This window comes from Lynx canadensis, chromosome C2, assembly GCF_007474595.2.
Source record: "Lynx canadensis isolate LIC74 chromosome C2, mLynCan4.pri.v2, whole genome shotgun sequence".
In the NCBI taxonomy this organism is placed as follows: domain Eukaryota; kingdom Metazoa; phylum Chordata; class Mammalia; order Carnivora; family Felidae; genus Lynx; species Lynx canadensis.
In genome coordinates this window covers 78,112,055-78,135,065 of record NC_044311.2, presented here as the reverse complement: position 1 = coordinate 78,135,065, position 23,011 = coordinate 78,112,055, and the positions used below count along the sequence as shown (strand labels likewise).

At 39.9% G+C, this 23,011-nt stretch overlaps 1 protein-coding gene across 1 annotated transcript; it reads right to left on the bottom strand.

Annotated features, from left to right (window-relative positions):
• Positions 1 to 229: 229 nt before the first annotated feature.
• DNAJB11 (DnaJ heat shock protein family (Hsp40) member B11) lies at positions 230 to 22,842 on the bottom strand. The gene is made up of 10 exons (XM_030329832.2): positions 22,537 to 22,842; positions 19,667 to 19,823; positions 15,180 to 15,277; positions 13,348 to 13,480; positions 9,732 to 9,874; positions 8,879 to 8,961; positions 7,916 to 7,973; positions 1,805 to 1,916; positions 1,400 to 1,559; positions 230 to 688 (listed from the first exon to the last, which is right to left on the bottom strand). Exons 1-10 carry the CDS (start codon positions 22,602 to 22,604, stop codon positions 624 to 626), a joined length of 1,077 nt encoding a protein of 358 aa, XP_030185692.1. The 5' UTR covers positions 22,605 to 22,842; the 3' UTR covers positions 230 to 623.
• Positions 22,843 to 23,011: the final 169 nt, after the last annotated feature.

Sequence of the window (23,011 nt, the reverse complement as noted above, 5' to 3'; positions counted from 1 at the left end):
CAGTTTCTTCAAGCTCCTTTCTAGAAGATACTGTGTGCGTTTAATTGGGTATGGGGACTGGATCATTACCACCCTTTTTGCAGGTTTGTGGGTCCATCTTGGCTGATGGGAGGTCAAGCTGACTAGCCCGCAGGAGCCCAGGGGGACACAGGGTAGATCAAGGGAAAGTGACCAGATGGGATGGAAGGACAACAGTGTAGCTAAACCAACAAGAAACAGGAGTCAAGAAAAAAATAGCAACAAAATGTATTTAAAAACAGACTTCTCCAGTTGGCATTTTGAATGAAACAGCTAACAATGAACTCCAACCCTTTATATTGTGTTTCTTTTGCTCCTGGAGTCCTCTTGCAGCTTTAATTCTTGAAACTCAGCCAGCAGCACCAGACATTAATCCCCAAAGGGAGAGGTATTATTAAACCTTTTGCTGGTCATTCTTTTCTGAATACAAATGGACAAATTCTTAAACCCTCTTGCTCATTTCATGACAATCATCAGGAGAAAAAAATTAAGCCAAACTTGCATATTGAAAATAAGAACAAAAACACACACACACACAAAAACCCCTGTTGATAATAAATATCGCTGATTCACTTATGTTAAACAAAGTCCAATTTTATTCACTCTTAATATCCTTGCAGTCCATTGTATACCTTCTGCACTGATCCTTGTTTCAGTAGCTGTTTGATACCTGAAGAAAGAAGGAACAAATGATTCCATCAACAAAAATGTCACTTCTGTAGAGTTCGAAGAGCATGTTTCACGCAGAGGCTCACAAAAGGCCACATGACAACAACGGATCTGAATTGTTCAAGTTCATTGCATGTGGATACCCTTCACCCCCCACACGCACATGTAGGTCCAAGACAGCCCCTCATGACTTTCTGGTGCTTAAGCACACATACCACACATAATCCCACAAAACCCTACCAAATGAGAAGTGAGAAGAGGCCATCAAAATGGAAAGAAAGCTCTTCAGTTGTCTTCCATTCCCTCCTCTTTGTCTTCTTTTCAGTTTTGACCTCTTCCACCGTTCTCTTTCCTCTTATTATTTAGGACACACCAACTGGGCCCTTCCCTCATCAGCCATCGCAGACACCATCCTAAGGCCCCTAGCCCTTCTAATGTATACCTCATCCTTCCCTCTACAGTTTGGTCCAGACACCCCAAGTTTTAAAGCCCAGCACACCCAGCCTTTTTTTTTTTAACACAGTGACAGAAGAATTTTGAATATGTCTTTTACAGAAAGTCAAGTCCAGTTCCTAGTTCTGTCTGCAGTAGGGTTAGTGGTTGATGCTGATGTCACTGGAGGGTTTTGTTTTTATTGCCCCTTTTTAACCGCTGTTCTCATACTCATATACCACATATACGCACGTACTCTCTCTCTCATTAGACCGCTCACCTTCTCTTGCTTCCTCTGTTAACTGTTCTTTTGGAAAATCTACATCGAAAGTGATTATCAAAGAGCCCTTAATGTTGTTGTTGTCAAAGTTGGGGAGCCCTTCTCCTTTCTTCCATAGCTTGGCTCCTGGTCTGGTGATCTTATCCCGGGAAATATGTACCTAGAAAGCAAAAGGGAATGGGCTGGAGTAGGATGGGTACTTTTGAAGTACGACACACGGCTTCTAGTGAGCACTGGTGCCCAGAGTTCACGTCACAGCTCAGCACAGCAGCAAGGATAAAGGGACAGGCAACCGTCATCAGGGCATTGAAAGCCAAAGAAATAGGTTTTCCACATAAAAAGAAAAACCAAACACATAATCTCAAAACCATGCACATGGAGGAAGCAGGAAACTGGTCTGTTTACCTTGTGGCCATCCAAGTGAGTAATATCCATATCAAAGCCCACCAGAGACTCGACTAGTGAGATTGTCACGTTTGTATATAAATCATCTCCTCTCCTTTCAAATATTGGGTGCCTAAAAACAGAACAAGGCAAAAATAAAAGACTTCCATCTTTGGAAAACATTCAAAGGGTTTTTAGAAAAATCTTGGGAGAGGATGAATACCACTCTTTGAAACAACAGGCATTTACTAGACATTCCTTTGTGGATAGTATTAACTGAAAAATATAAAGTTGTGTAAAATTTATTATATCCTATGTTTAAGGAGCTTAGAAACATCAGAAGGCAAAGCACATAAGTAAAACTATGAGTAATTAGACTACAGAAAATTCGCTTTGATATACAAGTGCTCTGGATTACAAGTATGTTTCCAGAACAAGGTTTTACTGTATTTGCAAATGACTTATCTGATGAAGATCTATCAGATCAAAACCTATCAGACTCAACACTCAAGACATAAACAACCCAGTGAATTAAATGGGCAGAAGACATGAACAGACACTTTTCCAAAGGAGACATCCAGATGGCTAACAGACACATGAAAAGATGCTCAATATCACTCATCATCAGGAAAATACAAATCAAAACAACGATGAGATACCACCTCACACCTGTCAGAATGGCTAAAATTAACAATACAAGAAACAACGGGTGTTGGTGAAGATGCGGAGAAACTCTTCTATTGTTGGTGGGAATAAAAACCGGTGCAGCTGCTCTGGAAAACAGTATGGAGGCTCCTCAAGAAACTAAAAATAAGCCTGGCTAGAGGTTTATCAATTTTGTTTATTTTTGCAAAAAACCAACTCTTGGTTTCATTGATCTGCTCTACAGATTTTTTTAGATTCTATATTGTTTATTTCTGCTCTGATCTTTATTATTTGTCTTCTTCTGCTGGGCTTGGGGTGTCTTTCCTGTTCTGCTTCTAGTTCCTTTAGGTGTGCTGTTAGGTTTTGTATTTGGGATTTTTCTTGTTTCTTGAGATAGGCCTGGATTGCAATGTATTTTCCTCTCAGGACTGCCTTTGCTGCATCCCAAAGCATTTGGATTGTTGTATTTTCATTTTCATTTGTTTCCATATATTTTTTAATTTCTTCTCTAATTGCCTGGTTGACCCATTCATTTTTTAGTAGGGTGTTCTTTAACCTCCATGCTTTTTGGAGGTTTTCCAGATTTTTTCCTGTGGTTGATTTCAAGTTTTATAGCATTGTGGTCTGAAAGTGTGCATGGTATGATCTCAATTCTTTTATACTTAGGAAGGGCTGTTTTGTGACCTAGTATGTGATCTATCTTGGAAAATGTTCCATGTGTACTCAAGAAGAAAGTATATTCTGTTGCTTTGGGATGCAGAGTTCTAAATATATCTGTCAAGTCCATCTGATCCAATGTATCATTCAGGGCCCTTATTTCTTTATTGATTCTGTCTAGATGATCTATCCATTGCTGTAAGTGGTGTATTAAAATCCCCTGCAATTACCACATTCATGAATGAAAATGGAATTATTGCAACCAATCCCTCAGAAATACAAGCAATTATCAGGGAATACTATAAAAAATTATATGCCAACAAACTGGACAACCTGGAAAAAATGGACAAATTCCTAAGCACCCACACACTTCCAAAACTCAAACAGGAAGAAGTAGAAAACTTGAACAGACCCATAACCAGCAAATAAATTAAATCAGTTATCAAAAATCTCCCAACAAATAAGAGTCCAGGACCAGACAGCTTTCCTGGGGAATTCTACCAGACATTTAGAGCAGAGATAATACCTATCGTTCTCAAGCTGTTCCGAAACATAGAAAGGGAAGGAAAACTTCCAGACTCATTCTATGAAGCCAGCATTACTTTGATTCCCAAACCAGACAGAAACCCAGCAAAAAAAAAAAAAAAAAAGAACTACAGGCCAATATCCCTGATGAATATGGATGTAAAAATTCTCAATAAGATACTAGCAAATCGAATTCAACAGCATATGAAAAGAATTATTCGCTATGATCAAGTGGAATTCATTCCTGGGCTGCAGGGCTGGTTCAACATTCGCAAATCAATCAATGTGATACATCACATTAATAAAAGAAAAGAACCATATGATCCTGTCAATCGATGCAGAAAAAGCATTTGATAAAATTCAGCATCTTTCTTAATAAAAACCCTCAAGAAAGTTGGGATAGAAGGAACATACTCAAACATCATAAAAGCCATTTATGAAAAGCCCACAGCTAATATCATCCTCAATGGGGAAATACTGAGATCTTTCCCCCTGAGGTCAGGAACACGACAGGGATGTACACGCTCACCGCTGTTGTTTAACATAGTGTTGGAAGTTCTAGCATCAGCAATCAGACAACAAAAGGAAATCAAAGGCATCAAAATTGGCAAAGATGAAGTCAAGCTTTCACTCTTTGCAGATGACATGATATTATACATGGAAAATCTGACAGACTCCACCAAAAGTCTGCTAGAACTGATACATGAATTCAGCAAAGTCGCGGGATACAAAATCAATGTACAGAAATCAGTTGCATTCTTATACGCTAATAATGAAGCAACAGAAAGACAAATAAAGAAACTGATCCTATTCACACTTGCACCAAGAATCATAAAATACCTAGGAATAAACCTAACCAAAGATGTAAAAGATCTGTAGGCTGAAAACTATAGAAAGCTTATGAAGGAAATTGAAGAAGATATGAAGAAATGGAAAAACATTCCGCGCTCATGGATTGGAAGAATAAATATTGTTAAATTGTCAATACTACCCAAAGCTATCTACACAGTCAATGCAATCCCAATCAAAATTGCACCAGCATTCTTCTCGAAGCTAGAACAAGCAATCCTAAAATTTGTATGGAACCACAAAAGACCCCAAATAGCTAAAGTAAAATTGAAGAAGACGACCAAAGCAGGAGGCATCACAATCCCAGACTTTAGCCTCTACTACAAAGCTGTAATCATCAAGACAGCATGGTATTGGCACAAAAACAGACACATAGACCAATGGAATAGAATAGAGACTCCAGAATTGGACCCACAAAAAGGATGGCCAACTAATCTTTGACAACGCAGGAAAGAATATCCAATGGAAAAAAGACAGTCTCTTTAACAAATGGTGCTGGGAGAACCGGACAGCAACATGCAGAAGAATGAAACTAGACCACTTTCTTACACCATTCACAAAAATAAACTCAAAATGGATAAAGGACCTGAATGTGAGACAGGAAACCATCAAAACTCTAGAGGAGAAAGCAGGAAAAAACCTCTCTGACCTCAGCCGCAGCAATTTCTTACTTGATACATCTCCAAAGGCAAGGGAATTAAAAGCAAAAATGAACTATTGGGACCTCATGAAGATAAAAAGCTTCTGCACTGCAAAGGAAACAATCGACAAAACCAAAAGGCAACCAATGGGATGGGATAAGATATTTGCAAATGACATATCAGACAAAGGGCTAGTATCCAGAATCTATAAAGAACTCACCAAACTCCACACCCAAAAAACAAATAATCCAGTGAAGAAATGGGCAGAAAACATGAACAGACACTTCTCTAAAGAAGACATCCAGGGGTGCCTGGGTGGCTCAGTAGGTTAAGCGTCCGACTTCGGCTCAGGTCATGATCTTGCGGTCTGTGAGTTTGAGCCCCGCGTTGGGCTCTGTGCTGACAGTTCAGAGCCCGGAGCCTGTTTCAGATTCTGTGTCTCCCTCTCTCTCTGACCCTCCCCTGTTAAAGCTCTGTCTCTCTCTGTCTCAAAAATAAATAAACGTTAAAAAAGAAGACATCCAGATGGCCAACAGGCACATGAAAAGATGCTCAACGTCACTCCTCATCAGGGAAATATAAATCAAAACCACACTCAGATACCACCTCACACCAGTGAGAGTGGCTAAAATGAACAAATCAGGAGATGATGCTGGAGAGGATGTGGAGAAATGGGAACCCTCTTGCACTGTTGGTGGAAATGCAAACTGGTGCAGCCGCTCTGGAAAACAGTGTGGAGGTTCCTCAAAAAATTAAAAATAGATCTACCCTATGACCCAGCAATAGCATTGTTTTCACTCTTATGTGGATCCTGAGAAACCATGGGGGAGGGGAAGAAGAAAAAAAAAAAAAAAAGTTAGAGAGGGAGGAAGCCAAACCATAAGAAACTCTTAAAAACTGAGAACAAACTGAGGGTTGATGGGGGGTGGGAGGAAGGGGAGGGTGGGTGATGGGTATTGAGGAGGGCACCTGTTAGAATGAGCACTGGGTGTTGTATGGAAACCAATTTGACCACAAATTTCATATTAAAAAAAAAACAAACTAAAAATAGAACTACCCTAAGATTCAGCAATTGCACTATTAGGTATTTAACCAAAGGATACAAAAACACAGATTCGAAGGGGTACATGCTCCCAATGTTTAAGGGAGCACTATCAACAATAGCCAAACTATGGAGAGAGCCCAAATGTCCATCAACTGATGAATAAAGAAGGTGTGTGTGTGTGTGTGTGTGTGTGTGTGTCTGTGTGTCTGTGTACTTTTGTTTGTTTTGTTTAAAATAATTTTTTATTGCCCACGATATTATTTTTTTGTGTTTTTTTAAAATTTATTTTCTTTTTTAATAACTATAAATTCAAGCTTAGGGAAGCTTGCCTTTGTCTTGAAAAAACAACAAGAACAACAACAACAAAGCTGTTATATCATTTGCTAACCTGATCTCATTTTAAGAGAGAGATGGTAATTATATTGTAAGAGTAAAATTTATACCATGAATGATGCAGATCTAAGTCTGGTGGCATTAAAAGGAGATAGTGTTGTTGATAAAATTATAATCTGCTGGTGGCATTTGTGGAAAAGAACTTGAAATTTTTAAATAACAGTAAACTCCGTTAGAAAATTCTAAAGTGTCTCAAAAAGGGAATGAAGTTAGTAAAATGCCTCAACAGAGTTTGAATAAAACCCTGGATTTGAGAGTTATTAGAACTTGGGTATGTAAAAATAGGGTGGTAGGTCGGGGTCATGCTTACAATGGTCTCAAGTTCATAACTTGTCACATAAACTATGTGACAATACATCACTTCACAGGTCACACACTTTCCCACAGGTTTTTCTTTCCTTTAGTAGGTCCTGGCAGAAGGTGTGCTCAGTTGCCTTCCAATACACACACACACACACAATCAAATATTACTCAGCCACCAAAAAGAACGAAATCTTGCCATTTGCAATGATGTGGATGGAGCCAGAATGTAGTATGCTAAGCAAAGTAAGTTAATCAGAGAAAGACAAATACCATATGACTTCACTCATGTGTGGAATTTAAGAAACAAAACAGATGAACATATGGGAAGGAGGGAAAAAGGAGAAGAGAGGGAAACAAACCACAAGAGATTCTTAATGATAGAGAACAAACTGAGGGTCGATGGAGGGAGCTGGGTGGGAGATGGGCTACATGGGTGATGGGCATTAAGGGGGGCACTTGCTGGGATGAGCACTGGGTGTTGTATACAAGTGATGAATCACTGTATTCTACTCCTGAAACCAATATTGCACTGTATGTTAACTAAAATTTAAATTAAAAAAAAAAAATAAAGATATTAATCCTTCATCAAAAAACAAAAACAAAGTGGTAACAAGAGAGAAATAATAAACAAGAAAGCCTGAGTCCCAGGCAAAATTCTTGTATAAGCGGCACTTCATGCTGAAGAACAACTGCATATCATGTAATAGAAGGTTCTTTCTATGTAGAGTCCTCCAATCTTGTATGGTGCCATGCTTCCTCAGTCGAAATCTCAGGTCTCCTTGAATACCACTTGTATTTGCCTCTCTTTTACAACTCCTTACTTGTTTTATCAGTTCTTTCCTCCCAACATCTTTTGGATTTGTAGGTCGTGAGTAAACATATAATGGCTCAATCCTAGGCCCCAACCCCTAATTTTTAGTATTGTTGTAGAGTTACAAATGATCATTAAGGCATTTAAGTGCATGAAACAGAGGAAAAAGTCTAGCCATGTCCTGGTGGCTATCCAGATTCTCTAATCCAACTCATCTGAAAAGCGGGGGCTAAAGAGAGGGACTCCAAAATCAGATCACGTACTTGACAACTTTGATTCGGAACCGCAGGTCTCCTGGCTCTCCATCCACATGAGGCTCACCTAATCAGAAGAGATGATGGCATGTTGTAAGTCACACAAGTTGAACACTGCAAATCTATCCGCAGTTGAGAGAATTTTTTAAATCCATTACCTTGGGTGTTGCCTACCAAATCTACCCATGAAAGCAGTATCTCTAACTGGTTATATCAAGTTTCAGATTATTAGTAAAGATCACCTGTGTCTCAGGCACAGCAATAAACAACTTGACCTGTTTCCTAAACAAAGAAAGATTCATTGATTTCTTGAACCTGAAGTCTTAAAGCTTCTTTTTTTTTTTTTTCGGAGTTTTAAATTTAACCTCAAGGGGAGGTCTGAGAGTATCTTATCAATGTCAAGTAGAGCTATACATCTTTCATTGCTGAGTTAAAATTAATCCATTAAGGTCTGGACACTCTAATTTATTTCTTTATTTATTAAACAGATTTTTTTAAGTTTATTTATTTATATGGGGAGAGAGAGCACAAGCAGGGGAGGCAGAGAGAGGGAAAGAGAGAATCCCAAGCAGGTTCCAAGCTGTCAGTGCAAAGCCCGATGTGGGGGCTCAGTCTCACAAACTGTTAAGATCACGATCTGAGTTGAAATCAAGAGTTGGGATGCTCAACCAACTGAGCCACCCAGCACCCCTGGACACCTTAAATTTTGATGTAACTTAGGCTACTAGATAAAAAGTTACTAAGTGGTAACTTTTGGCCATTATATTCAAAAGATAAACTGTAATGCTATGGCTTAACGTGGACAACCACGAAGGTCCTGAAAGGTTTAAACCAGACAAAAGACTGTGGGACATGATACGTGCATTTACTATGTGGCCATTAGGATAGGGTGTGAGGTGGGGGTGGGAGGCATTCACAAGCACCCAGGGAATAGAAAGTGAGGACAGTAAAACATCAATATCAACATCTCACCTTCCCCAATAAAGGGATACTCCATGCCATCTCTCACCCCAGGTTCTATTTCTACCTCCAGCGTTCGTTCTTCATTCACTAGTCTGAGACAAAGAGAATTTAGAAAGAAAAAAAATGAAAATACAAACCAAACCCCAGATACACATAATTAATTTTTTTTCTGTTCTATCAGAGACATTTCTTGGAAGACTGTTCTGTACCTCTAGTTGACAAAGCCATCTGAGATCCATTTACATCTTCTATTTGCCAAAAGCTAGGGCAAAGCTACTCTACCTTACATAATCTTGTAACTTGCCTCCGAAGAAACCTGCAGTAGACTGATTACTTTGAGCCATGTGATCAATAACAGAGTAAACTACTCACTTACATAAAGGGCACCTGGAACCACATGGTCATGTTTATCAGGAACCAGCAGCAAAGTTTGTCCTATTGGATATTTTTCCTGATCCCAGGATCCCAGGATATATATATATCATACTGTTTAATTAAATAGTTGTGTTCCTAACATAATCAGCAAAGAGTCTTTCTCTAATCTGAAATGTTAGCTAGACATATAGGACTGCTCTAATATTCTGAGTGGGAAAAATGAAACATTAACATTTGAGGAGGATATTCAGAAATAAAGGGTACTGCTTATTAGTTCAGAAACACAGAAGGCAATATTTAGAAGAAATACTTTTGGAAAATATAAAAATGTACATGTCTTTGTTCCATCCTCGGTAGAACTTGAGAGCGTGTGAAAGAAGGGTATGGAAAGATAGGGGAAAATCTAGATCTAGACCATTAGCATTTTATTAGACAAATGACATGATTCGAGTGTCTCTTGGTGGAACAAAGAAAGCGCTCCACTTACTTGACATTAGGGCATTCATCACAGACCACCTCTTGGGTCATTTGGAAGCGCCCCGGGCCCAGCTGGGTAGTCCGCATCTCCTGCCGGCAGTTGCATTTTCGTTTGCCAGGAGCCTGCCTTGCCACAGGTTTGTTTCTAACTACCTAGAAACACATAAACAACGTCAGCTTCTCTCTCTGTAAAAAAGCCTCTGGTTTCCTCAACTGATCAGGGCTGCACACACGCCCATACCAGAACTTCCTCTTCTCTGGCAAGCTACCCCTCAGGGAGACCCGACGCTGACAGAAGTCTCTGTGGACTTACAAATCAGACCCCCCACAGGAATGAAGCAAACGGATGTTTAAGTGATTCGAATTCTGAAGCTGGAGAAGAGAGAGGGGAGTCAGAAGAGGGCCAGAAAATAACGTGTATGATATGGGCATTTCCGAGCCACAAGAAAACACCGCTGAGTTAAAGCAGTTCACAGAATTGCTATCCTTGAAATCTGAGCCGTGCAAAGCAAAACCACAGCCTGAAGAACAACCACAGCCTTCAAAAGCTGATATTAGCTGCCACCATACCATTACCTACGATAAACCCAATGAAAACACTTCCTTGTTTCAGGCAACTCAATCCAGGGCTGTTTCCCACTGTTATCTCAATTCAGACACTGAATATGTAAGGGACACAATAATCATCTCTTTGTAGTTGCTTGCAATCAAACACGCCGATCGCTCAAGGTACGTGGGAAGCAGTACACGTGAAGAAACGTATTCCTGTGTTTGCCTGTTTAGTTAGCCAAACGTCGAATCACAAGGCATGTGCTCAGGCAGCAGGATGACACAAATGTTTGGGAGAAAAATCCCTTAAAGCCTACAAATATATGAAAGCCCAGGTCAGCAGAATAAATGACAACAGTAACAGCAATTACAGCAGACACTTTATAGCACATACTACAAGGCAAGCAACGCTTTTACATGTATGAACTCATCCAGTCCTCACAACCAGCTCATGAGGCAGGTAGTGTTACTGTCTCCGTTGTACAGGGGAGGGAATGAAAGCACAGAAAGGTTCAGGAACACAACCAAAGTCACATAACTAGCACATGGCAGAGCTAGTGTTCGAAACCAGGCAGTCTAGCTCCAGAGTCCATGCTTTAACTACTATGCTCTCTCTCAAGGTAATTTTTCCCAGAAAAAGAATTTTCCACAGAGTCGTTTAAATAGCAAGGTCACCAACATAGATTTTTGTTTCGGGACACACTAACTGCAAAGAGCGATGTACACAGTATATATCGGTGATGTCTGCAGACAACAGGTCTGCAGGGAACATGGGGGTTAATCAGGCTCACCTCTTTTCTCCCAACCCAACAACCCATCTTGCTTTTGAAGGAGAGACGGCCCAAATACTTTCACTGCTCTTTCTCTCACCCTTCAGCCTGAACAACAGTATGACGAGACAACTGCATCCTCTGTAATTGTCCAGTCCTCTTTTTTCAACTCTTCAGAGCAGAAGCCACAACTAAAGAAAATGCTTCTTGTCGAGCTGGTACATATACGTGGGCTACCAGCTGGCTCCTCCCAAATCCTGGAAACACTGTAAGACGTCGATTCCAGGAAACAATAATCATAACACACAATTTGTGAGAAAGCTTCAGAGACAGAAGGCTGTACTGAACCGGTATGTGTGCAGCGTGGTGGCTGCATCTCAGGGCAGCGGTGGCTAGAGGGGGCACTGAGAAGGTGTCAGGGAAAAGCAGTTGACTTTTCTGCTGTCGCCTTGCTCCTGAACGGCCTTGGGACGAGTTTGGGTGACCCCCTCTCCTCCAAAACTGACAGACCCCAGACAGCAAACAAGACCGAGAAAAGCCCTCCCAGAAAACAAATAAAACACAGTTAGAACCACTAGGCAAGGGCTTGCCCCAAGATGCCCTCCCAGGGCAAGAAAGTTGCTGATCCCCATGGCGGAGGGAGTATGAGCTCAAAGGTCAAAAAACCATCTAGACACCTGAGCGGTCTGACTACATGCCCTCCACCTCCCACCCCCCAGAAAAGACAACAAACTGGATAAAACATATATTTTAAGCAAATGTATTAGAGAAGACAGAATTTAAATAAGCATGGTAATATTTAAGGAGATAAGGGAAGGCATCAGCAAAGTGAAATAGAATAAGAAATAATGTAAGAATCCAGTAGCGATATTATGTATAAAAATACGAGTTGAAATAAAAACACAGCAATGGGATACTATTAAGGATGGATATAGCTAAAGACTGAAGTAATGAGCTGGAAGTCCCAAATAAGGCACTCTTCTAGAAGAAAGCAGGGAAGGCTAAAGAAGCAGAATTAAAAATATATATATATATATATATATATATATATATATATATTTATTTATTATATATGTACATATAATATATATATACACTTATATATTTATAAGAAAATTAGGAGATAGAGGCAGAAATGCCAACAAAGAGGATTATATATCCGAAAACATGGAGATAAATTTTCCAAGACTAAAAAAAGATAACCTCAAATTAAAAGATCCCGAAGTTTTAGTAGAAAATATTATGTGAATCGTTTTCTGATTTTAGGGCAGAGAAGAATTTCTTACACAAGACACAAAAACTCACCATAAAAGACTGATAAATTTGGCCACATTAAAATCAATTACCTCTGTTCATTTAAACAAATCTTCGATATAATGAACACACCAGTTACAAACTGATAGGCTATATTTTTATCACATATGGCCAACAAAGACCAAACACATGAAAGTGTTTATCCTAATTAGCTGAGAACATGCAAATCAAGAGCGTAATGAGGTAGCATTTTTACCCATTTGACAGGCAAATATTGAGAAGCCTAACAATTCACGGTTTTAGAGAGGTGGCGATCTACAGGATCTCTTATAATTGGCTGGCGGAAGTGCTGGTACTAATCAATTGAGAAAACAATACGGAATTATCTTGTACAAATGAACGTTGGTTCATATTACCCAGCAATTCCACGCTCACATATATGCACCCAAGAGAAATTCTTGCTCACATGTACCTGGATGTGTGTATAAGAATGTTCACAAAAGCACTATTGGGAAGTGGAAAAAAAAAACTGGAAATAACCTACGTGCCTACTGATACAATGTGGTCACAATAAAATTCTACTCAGCAGAATTACATGTTACAGCAACAACAGGCAGAAATCTTGATGACACTATAGTGAAAAAAGCCAGTCCCAAAGACTGTAAAAATAGCATCCTACCATACACGAAGTCACAAGCAATAAAAATACAACAATATCTTACTCAGGTATTCATGTACATGTAACACAACAAACAAACAGGAGTGCCAAGGGAACAATAAAGACAGAACACAGGACAGGAGCTCCCTCTGAAGGGGAGGCAGGGGGATGGAATAGGGAAGTACGTGGAGGTAGACGGACATGGTCTTGCTGTATTTAGTTCTTGGGCTGGGTGAGGAGCTCATGAAACAATGGGATTATGATGAACTCAATTCTGTGCATCTGGTCACTCTCCCCACCCCTGAAAGACAGAGCAGGTACCCAGAGATTTCCTGCTTTTAGTCAAAAGAACAATTCTGGGAATTAATATGAATAGCTGTGTTGTTGGAACTTACTTCCACAAAATTTCCCGCATATACTTCTTCCAAAGTGACTTCCAAATCTACAATAATATCACTTCCTCTTGGAATATTTCTGTCTTGCTGACGAGGGGTTCCTCCAAACATGAAACCAAAATCTCCAAAGAAGCTGTGGATAAGTGTAAAAATCATCAGGAAAAGAAATCAGAGTTCATGTCTTGCAATTATTTTTCTTCGCATTGATGCAATATTGTGTCCTACCAACATAATATTGTATAAGAACTGACATTTTTAATACACTGGAGTCATACATCACACACAATTTTTTGTCATACATCATACACAACTGTATTGCCATATCCCACAGAAAAATTTTACTTTTTAATACATATTGTCCAGACATATGGTGCGGTGCATACAGTGCATCCATGAATTCAAAGTTGGGCATAATCAATGACCTACTAATCTGTTTTAATATCAAGGAATATCAAGATATAATGGACTTATCGAGAAAGGGCATAGTACATATAAACTCATGTAATACTGACTCAACTGGTAATTTTGAACACTTGCAATGTTCACTTTGTGTAATTTTTAGAAACTAGCTTTAATTAAAGAAGCTACTGTTCTGTACAAAACTCTTGGGTACATAATTAAATAAACTAAAAAAGCATCAGACTTAGTACAATTCTGGACCTTAAGAAAAAGGACGTTCTGATCTCTACAAGATCAAAATCAGTTTTTATAAGTAACTAAAGCATCACTTTGAATTAATACAATGACCTTCAAATGTGCAGGTGTTCTAATCTTAATGTTAATTTTTGATGTTAAGAAGCCTCAGATGTTGGCACAGTGATGCCAGCTAGATAACTACTTCCCACCCACCAACCAATCTTGGTGAATAGATTCCCTGAAACTTCAGCAAAAACAGAGAGGGAGGATTGAGGAGGGGGGGCAGTGGTATAGATGGCGTTTTCTCTCTTTCTGGCATCCCTAGGTATCACTTCTAATTGTCAAGGGAACGGGACACTTCCTAGTAGGCTAAAACAACCAAATCAATCCTGGGGAAGAGAAGGATTTCCTAACCACATTACCCACACAAGTCCTGAAAAATCTACTGTCACCCCCAAATACTAGATGGGGGAGACTATTGTGTGCAACAGTGATTCTTACCTTCTTTGGGAAAGGGTTCACAAAACCCTTTAAGAATCTAAAGAAAGCAATAAACCCTCTCCCCATAGAAAAGCATACTCAAACATCTTTTTGTTTATACCTTGATTTGAAACCCCAGATTAAGATCTTATATGGCATCATCAGGGCACACAAAAATTCAAATGCTCAACAAAGAGGGGTTCAAAGAGTGGGAGGGAAAGGTGTTTATTATCCCAGCCATTCAGCACTCCTGGAAAGCCACGTGCGACAGGAGACAAAAAGCCTCTACTCTAATTCCTTCCACCAATGCCGATTATTGTAGTTGTCTCTCTTGTTGATAGGATGAAAAAGAGGCAGTTCTGGGTATGGGAATAGAAATCTCTAGCTCTCTCTCTGCTCATAAGAAATAATTTCGGTTCATTAATGGTTTGCAGATTCTAAGACAGCGAGGGGACAACATACAGTGCCCCCAACATTGTCAAGGGTGACTTGACTGATTCAGTTGGCTGGACAGGAACCTGTATTTTCTAGAGCTTTATGAAAACAGAAGAGTATATTCCCACAAGGAGGAGGATGATTGACCTTGTGGTCAAGAATCAGTTGAGCTGTACTCTTCATCAAAAGCTTCTGAAGCAGGCAACAGGGATACATCTTTAACAATGACCGAATGATCCATTCTCAGACACTAATACTTTGCAGATGGGCAAATTACTTACTGTGAAAAAATGTCTCCATGGGAGCTCTGATGCCCATCTTTTAATCCCTCTTCACCATAAGTATCATATTGTTTCCTTTTCTCACTGTCTGACAGAACCTGGGGGACAAAAGCCAGTGGAGGAAAAGATCAGGGGTTGGCAAGATGTGATGAAGGTACATTCATGTTTTTTTTTAAACTCTGATACTGGGTCCAAGCTTTTTGTGGAATGCAGTTTCCACTATGTATTAAGGCATGTTTACATTTTCTTTGGCAGACTAAATTCTTTGATGCACTGTTCATTTTGGAACTTCTACATTGCTCAACTCATGTCTTTAATTTATCAAAATTCGTCTAGTCACATAAAAACCATATGAGATAAGCAACGTGGCTATGAAGGTGAGGGCAGTGACAGGAAAGAGGGGAGATGAATTCCTCAGGGTTACTTCCCATTCAGTGTGATTCTTGTGCTCGTGCAGTTAACCTGTATGAGGCAGTAGCTCTCTGAACCATAAATTAGGATGGGACTATGACAGATTGCCATTAGTGATAGAAGCAGTAAATCAGGACAGCATGAAAATCTGCTCAGTCCTACCTACATGTCCATATCATATATACCCCTCTCAAATGGCCCTTCAGAAGGGTCTATCCTGCTCTATTTTCACATTCCCTTTTCTATTTTGGGCGGTATCTAGAAATCCATTTGTGGAAGAATGCTCTCTGACATGTGTATGTTTAAGTTTGTAATCTTCTGAGTTTGAATTACAGAAAGTAAAAAACAAAACAAAACACTGCTCTATGAAGACTGCTCAAGGTCAATTTCACAGCTTGAAAAGATTGGACCCATTTGAAGAATATAAAAACTAAATAAGCTTCCATACTCTTTCAAATTTGCTTTCAACATGCCCCCCCCCAAAAAAAAGAAAGAGAGAGAGATAGAAAAAGCTTCCCATCTATTTAGAGAAATCTGAAGTATTTGCACACATATAATTTTGACAGTTAAATAACTTTATACCTTCTTTGTCATTTTAAAACTTCTGTTTAGACAGCAGATTGAAGGGTTATTTCAAACCCATACTTGGACTGGCTCAGGAAAAGAGGTTGGAAGTAGATGGGGCTTGCTGACTCAGCAAAAGAAAGGGAAGACCTGACTAGCATATATAAACAGGACACACTTCTGGCTCAGGGCTGAATGATGTGTAAGGAGCCACTAAAATATTTTATCTTTCTAAATTTATCTTAAATGTTAAAAGAGATTGTGTATATAAGAGAGAACATTCTTTTTTCTTTTTTTAATGTTTATTTTTTAATTTTTTTTTTTAACATTTATTTATTTTTGAGACAGAGAGAGACAGAGCATGAATGGTGGAGGGTCAGAGAGAGGGAGACACAGAATCTGAAACAGGCTCCAGGCTCTGAGCTGTCAGCACAGAGCCCGACGCAGGGCTCGAACTCACGGACTGTGAGATCATGACCTGAGCCGACGTCGGACGCTTAACCGACTGAGCCACCCAGGCGCCCCTTAATGTTTATTTTTGAGAGAGAGAAAGAGAGAGAGAGAGAGCGTGAGCACGGGAAGGGCAGAGAGAGAGAGAGAGAGAGAGAGACACAGAATCTGAAGCAGGCTCCAGGCTCTGAGCTGTCAGCACACAGCCTGATGTGGGGCTCAAACTCATGAACTGTGAGATCATGACCTGAGCCGACTGAGCTACCCAGGTGCCCCAAGAGAAAGCATTCTTAAAAGGAAAGACAAATGGGTTAGTCCAAAAGTGACCAGAGTACTTGACTAAAAGCATTATGATAGACCACATGGAAAGGAATATTTGGTAAATATCCTCAAAAGGAAAAAATAAAAATAAAAAAGCTACTTTAGGGAAGTAGAAATGGGCAGAATTCACTTAAAAACAACAACAACACAAAACCTCAAAATTCTTATCATCATGTGATCTGCAGTTTCAATATTTTTACTTCCAAGTCTACTGTGGTCTGGTCTTGCAAAGAAATGAATACCACACATGGGTCTAAAAGAAACACCATTTCAAAACCCCCAAACAAAAACTATTTTAAAGTCAGTCTCTTTACAGACAGCAGAGGCCTCTGTAATAACCCTCCCCAAAAAACTACCCTTAAAGTTATCTATTATAATTCACTTCTTCCTCAGTTGTCTTCTAAGGAATGCAATTTTATTCCATGGTCTTAGAAGCTATTTTAATTTCAAAAGAAAGAAAAGTTCTTAGTTGACTGGCCAACCAACCTAGAGTCTCAACTAATTAAAATGCCAACAGTAACCCCAGTTCCGTAGAGAAGACAAATTTCTATTCACAAAAGACTCTTCAACTTAACTGGGATTTTGATTCGTGAACACTAATTTATCTACCGACCAAAGGCAATCAAATGAATGATATAAAGAAAAAAGAAAATTAGACCTAGTGACTAGAAAGGTTCTTAGAGTTAAATAATCTTCAATCTCATGAATGATTTATGTACAGCCTGCCTAGGTCATAGCTAAAGAATATGGTAGACTTGAAAGAACATGGTAAATTCTTAGCAGCAGCTTCCCTAAAAAATATTTTGGATTATTGGGTTCCTAGCAAACAATGGGAATATTTATGGGAAATACAGTGCAAAATATGGAATCCATATTATCAGCAAGAAACAAAATGTTCTGCCTAATTTAAGAGAGTCCACCAACGCTCTCAAGTTTATTTGTGGGTTCCAGGTTAGGAATTTTGGTCCTATAGGATCCCTGAAGGTATCAACAGGAAAAGGGGGACCCCATTAGGCCTAGGTTTCCCCTAGGTATAAGTCACTGTTTCAGGTCAGTGGATTCTTTAATTTAGGCCTTGGGATCTCTTCCTTTTGGGTTTTTCTGACTACTAAAGTATTTTTCAGATTTGTTTCCAGCCTTCTCACTATCCAGGGATTTAACTTGAATTCAAAAGTTTTAGCTCCATAACTTCCAGAGTTTATTTTTTTCTGTGTCCTTCTAGAAAATAGCAATGGTGACTAGCATGACGACACTGGAATGTATAACTGAAATCTGCCAAGACAGCAGAATTTCAATGTTCTCACCATAAAAAGAGACAAGTAAGTGAGGTGCCAGACGTGCTAGTTACATGGGCCGAATCCTTTCACAATATATACATATATCAAATCATCATGACATACACTTTAAACATCTTACAGTTTTGTCAACTATACCTCATTAAACCTGGAACCCCTCCCTACCCTGATCTCTTAATCTATTTCTAGAGGAAAGGTGAATTGCAGCACATGAAAAACAGCTAACTCCTGGGGCACCTAGGTGGCTCAGTCAGTTAAGCCTCCGACTTCAGCTCAGGTCATGATCTCACAGTCCGTGAGTTCGAGCCCCAGAGCGTGTCAGGCTCTGTGCTGACAGCTCAGAACCTGGAGCCTGCTTTGGATTCTGTGTCTCCCTCTCTCTCTGCCCCTCCCCTGCTCATGCTCTGTCTCTCTCTGTCTCAAAAATAAATAAAAACATTAAAAAAAAAAAGAAAAAAAAAAGAGCTAATTCCTAATTTAAATAGACAAAAGATTATCAGAACTTATTTATAAGATTTTTTCACCATAGTGTTGAAAGAATCTGTGTATAAATTTTTCAAATAGTATATAATTTATTAAGCATTCAACAAATATTCCTCAGTGTTATTAAAAATGAAAAAAAGAAAATGGAAATAAGAATATACCCAGCTCTATATTTTATGGTGACCTAGTGTAGATTAAACGAGATGATATTGAAAGTGTCTTCCTCTCCAGATTAGTTTGCAAATTGCAAACTGTAGCTGTGTTTTGTTTGATCGGCACAAAAAAGAAATTTTTAAATCGAATTAGTTACAAAAATGTTCCAGTCAAAAGAAGTACATACAAATCTGGATTAGCACTTCTCCTGAAAAATTAAATGACTTCTCATTTAATTTAAAATAAAAACACCATGTTTTTTTTTAAATGGCAACACCATGTTTCCATTTGTACATGGCAAAAACTGGCTGGGGTTGAAAAACAGCTTCCCTTGAAAGGGGGCAAGAGGGCTTTAGTTTGTCACAGTCCTCATCGTTCCCTTAATAGGGAATCCCAACATGGAGGCAGAGTAGCCACGGTCATGTTTTATCTTATAACCGCCCTGCACGCTGTGTGTCTGGTCCACGTGGGCATGTGTATTTGCAATCTTCATTCAGATTTTGATTCTATTTCTGGCTCTAGCTCTCAAACTGATCGACTGAGGATCAGTCTACTCCTGAATCTATCAATCATTCTTTCATCTTTTTCAACATTACCCCCCTTAATAAAACAAATACTGTTGGGGAAAAGTCAGAAAAGGGCAGTATGCTAACGCTAATGTACAATATAAGAGCAAACACTGATTTTACGTTTACCCATTGTCTATTTTGAAAAAGAAGTGACCTGAAAGAAAGGAGTGCTACTCTGTGTTACACTGTCTTTTCTGTAACTGTAGGTTTCATTCCTATTTCATCCTTTTTACTGACTCACCTCATAAGCAGCACCTAGATCCTGGAATTTCTCCTGAGCTCGAGGATCATCGGGGTTCCGGTCAGGGTGAAGCTGTAGGGCCAGTTTCCTGTAGGCCTTTTTAATGTCTTTTATAGATGCACTGCGAGGCACCCCCAAGATCTTATAGAAATCTCGCCTGGGGAGTAGGGAAAGGGTACTTCATTAAAGAAGTATACATTACATTTTTCAAAGTGAATTTTTTTCCTTTACATTAGGTCTGTGAATGAGCGAAGAGGTAGGAAAATGAAGACATACACGTGATGCACAAAAAAAGAATGACTACAAAGAGAAACCTCGGAATTTGTAACGAGTTCTTATACATTGAAGCAATCACAATGACAGCCTACGTACATTTTGAACTTTGCTGAAATTATTCAAAACATCTGTGGTACACTTCTCTTAAAACTATCTTCAGGCAAGAAAACTATTATTTATGGTCATATGTGTTACTTTCAACCAATAACCGTATAATCAAATTAACTCTCCTTTTTCATTCCCTCTATTAGTGACTTTAAATGACTTCTGGCTGTCAAAGGTCAAGTGACAACCTCAAAGGGCGATTTTCTTTACAAGATTACATCGCATAAATGTTCTAGTAGTAGCTTTGTTTGAAATGTTAAACATGAAGTGACTGAAATTAAGTTCAGAGGCTAACATGGAGGTTAAGCCAAAATCCAGTAAGAGCCCTGAAGAAAGAATAACATCTATTTGGATGTATGAGTTGTGTGTTTTTTTGCTAAAAGCGGAAGTATCAATCTTGCAGTCATTGTTAGTAGTTATACTAGTTTGTCATGGTCAAGTCTTAATTATAGACAGCTGCTGAAGCCCACATACAGGAGCCTGTAAGTCTCAGCAGCTACAAATATACACATGGCATGATATGTATGTGGGAGATAAGGGCTGACCACTGACCACCTTGCACGGGACTATGCTTGAACCAAATTAATTACAAAAGGAATCTTTGCAAGAAGGGCCAATGGATACAACAGAGTATAATAAACTTTCAGGGCAGGGACTGTAGCCCATAGAAGACATATATATACATATACATATATATACACACACACACACTGTATATATATATATGTATGTACATATATATGTATATGTGTGTATATATATATACACTGAATGAAATGAATAAACATGCTCACAAACACCTACTCCTTTTGGCAGAGTCACTTGAGCCACCGAAAGTTATTCTGAAAATGCATTTCTCAACAAAGGGGATGGGAAAGTTGTTCACAATGGACACACTAATGTAGCAGCGATGGTGATTTTAAAACATAGTGGGGATAAAATGCATTGGGGTGCCAGGTGATATAAGCCACCACACTGAGAAAATTATTCCATAAGCTCTTAGTCCCACTTTAGGAAAGTCATTTAATCATTTCATGTAGAAGTTTGTAAAATGGTCACTCCCAAGGGATTCCATGAAAGTTAGATGCGTTAGCCTCCTCCCAAAAATCTGCAAACATCTGACATCTCTTGAGACAAGGACTAAATCAAAAGGTTCATTAAAATTAATAACAAAAGAGCTGTTTAAAGAATGCGTCTCACTTAGAATAATACAAAAATAATAATGTGATGTAATAACAATATAATAGTATAAATATAATAATAATATAAAATGGCTAAGTAACAGCTCAGAAAAAATCAGGGAAAAGATGACTGGCATAGTTTAGCATCAATATTACAGTTCCCAAAAGACTTCTTTATAAAAGGCTGATGTTTAAAGCTAAAGAATTAACAGTAGTCATACTGACATTTGTTTAAATATCTTAGGGTATGTGTTGCTTTAATTAAGTACTAACAAAAACATACTAAGAAAAACAAGCATTACCTAGAAGAAGTTAATTTTTAAGAAATTTGAAATGTTTCACAAGATAAAGAAGACAAAGTTTAAGCAGATGTGCACGGGGGAAAAAAACTTTTAAGAAATAACAAGCAGTTTCAATTTTAAAGCTTTGTTAAGTAGCACCTCCTCCATTTAGAGAAACTTATGAATTGTTAGAAGCTAAGACTTTACTATTTCCCCACATTCTAAAATACGAGCCTGGCAGATCATATCCCGTGGTCACCAGGCTTGTAAGATCATGGATCTAAACGGATGGAAGGATCCTTAAGAGTTCAGGTGCTCCTATTCCCTTCCTACAGGAGGAACCTTATTACCCTCATGTTACAGATAAGAATTTAGGTGGTTCCTTCAGAGTCACATAATTCGTAAGTGAGGTGGGTGGTCTTGAATCCCAGCTCACTACCTGTTGGTGAAATGCTCTTCCCGCTCATAAGATTATTCAGCTTCTCAAGAATGTACCATGGAGAGAGACAGTGAGGCATGGTGACAGCTTAGGTTCAATTATCTCAAGAAGCTGGGAAGTTCAAGAACTCTCCAAAGCGTCTGCCTTGCTCCCTCAATCCAATTTCCTCTAGTCCCAGCATGGCTTTCCTACCTGTTCTCACGTCTTCACTCAGACTCGCAAAATAACCCACCCACTTTAATGTCAGCCCCTCCAATGGCTCGATGCAGGCTCAACACTGTATGGTCCCCTTTTCCATCCAGCTCAGCAGTACCCCCACCCCCACAGTGTGTCTGGCACTGCATCCAAATCCCACTCCTCTGGGCAACTCTAGCTCTAAGGGCCTCTGGACCTAAGCTCCTCTCACTCGAGCCACCCACTGCTCTCCTCTCCATCCCGCTGGCCTGGCCCACACCAGCCATTCTTCTGCCCCCACCGCCTCACCTCAGCAACGCCCCTCTCCACTCCCTCAGTCTGGCAACGCTCCCTCTACCCCAGCCAAGACTGACCGACTCACGGGCCCCGTGCCCGCGGGTGCCTGTTCCTCACCCGGCGATCACGGCCCCGAGGAGGTACAGCAGCAACAGGCAGAAGGTGCCCAGGTTCTGCGGGGCCATGGTTTCTCTGTGCCGGCCTCTGTGCCGGTCCCTAGCCCACGCGTTCCTTACAGACTCCGCCGCCGCCGAGTCGGCTCACCAGCCCACCCGGCGCTGAGAGGCCGCCTCACACCGGGGTCTCCTCCTCGGACCGGAGCTACAGCTAGCTCGCCCCCTCCCCTGCCAGTCCACTTCCCGGGAGTCCCGAGTCCCCGGGAGAGAAGCCCCTAGCAGGCGAGAGCCAATCGCTGCTCGGGACATCACACGCGGCCGGCGCCTCGCAGCCAATCAGCGCAGTACACTTCACCTCCGAGGAGGCGCGGGCGGCCAGTTAGGCTTCCGAATTGCAGCCGCAGCTCCGGGCCTATTAGAAGAGAAAACGTCAGAGGATCGCGCCGCCGCAGGAATCCGCTCAGGCCCGGTAGCGG

Bases quoted from the DNA above. Each gene is read 5' to 3' on its own strand.
- DNAJB11 (XM_030329832.2), bottom strand. From the start codon at position 22,604: ATGGCCCCGCAGAACCTGGGCACCTTCTGCCTGTTGCTGCTGTACCTC. The intron at 13,481-15,179 runs GTAAGTAATTTG...ACTTATCCACAG, and splicing joins CATGGAGACATTTTTTCACA to CTTCTTTGGAGATTTTGGTT. The intron at 689-1,399 runs GTGAGCGGTCTA...TTCTTTCTTCAG, and splicing joins AACAGAGGAAGCAAGAGAAG to GTATCAAACAGCTACTGAAA.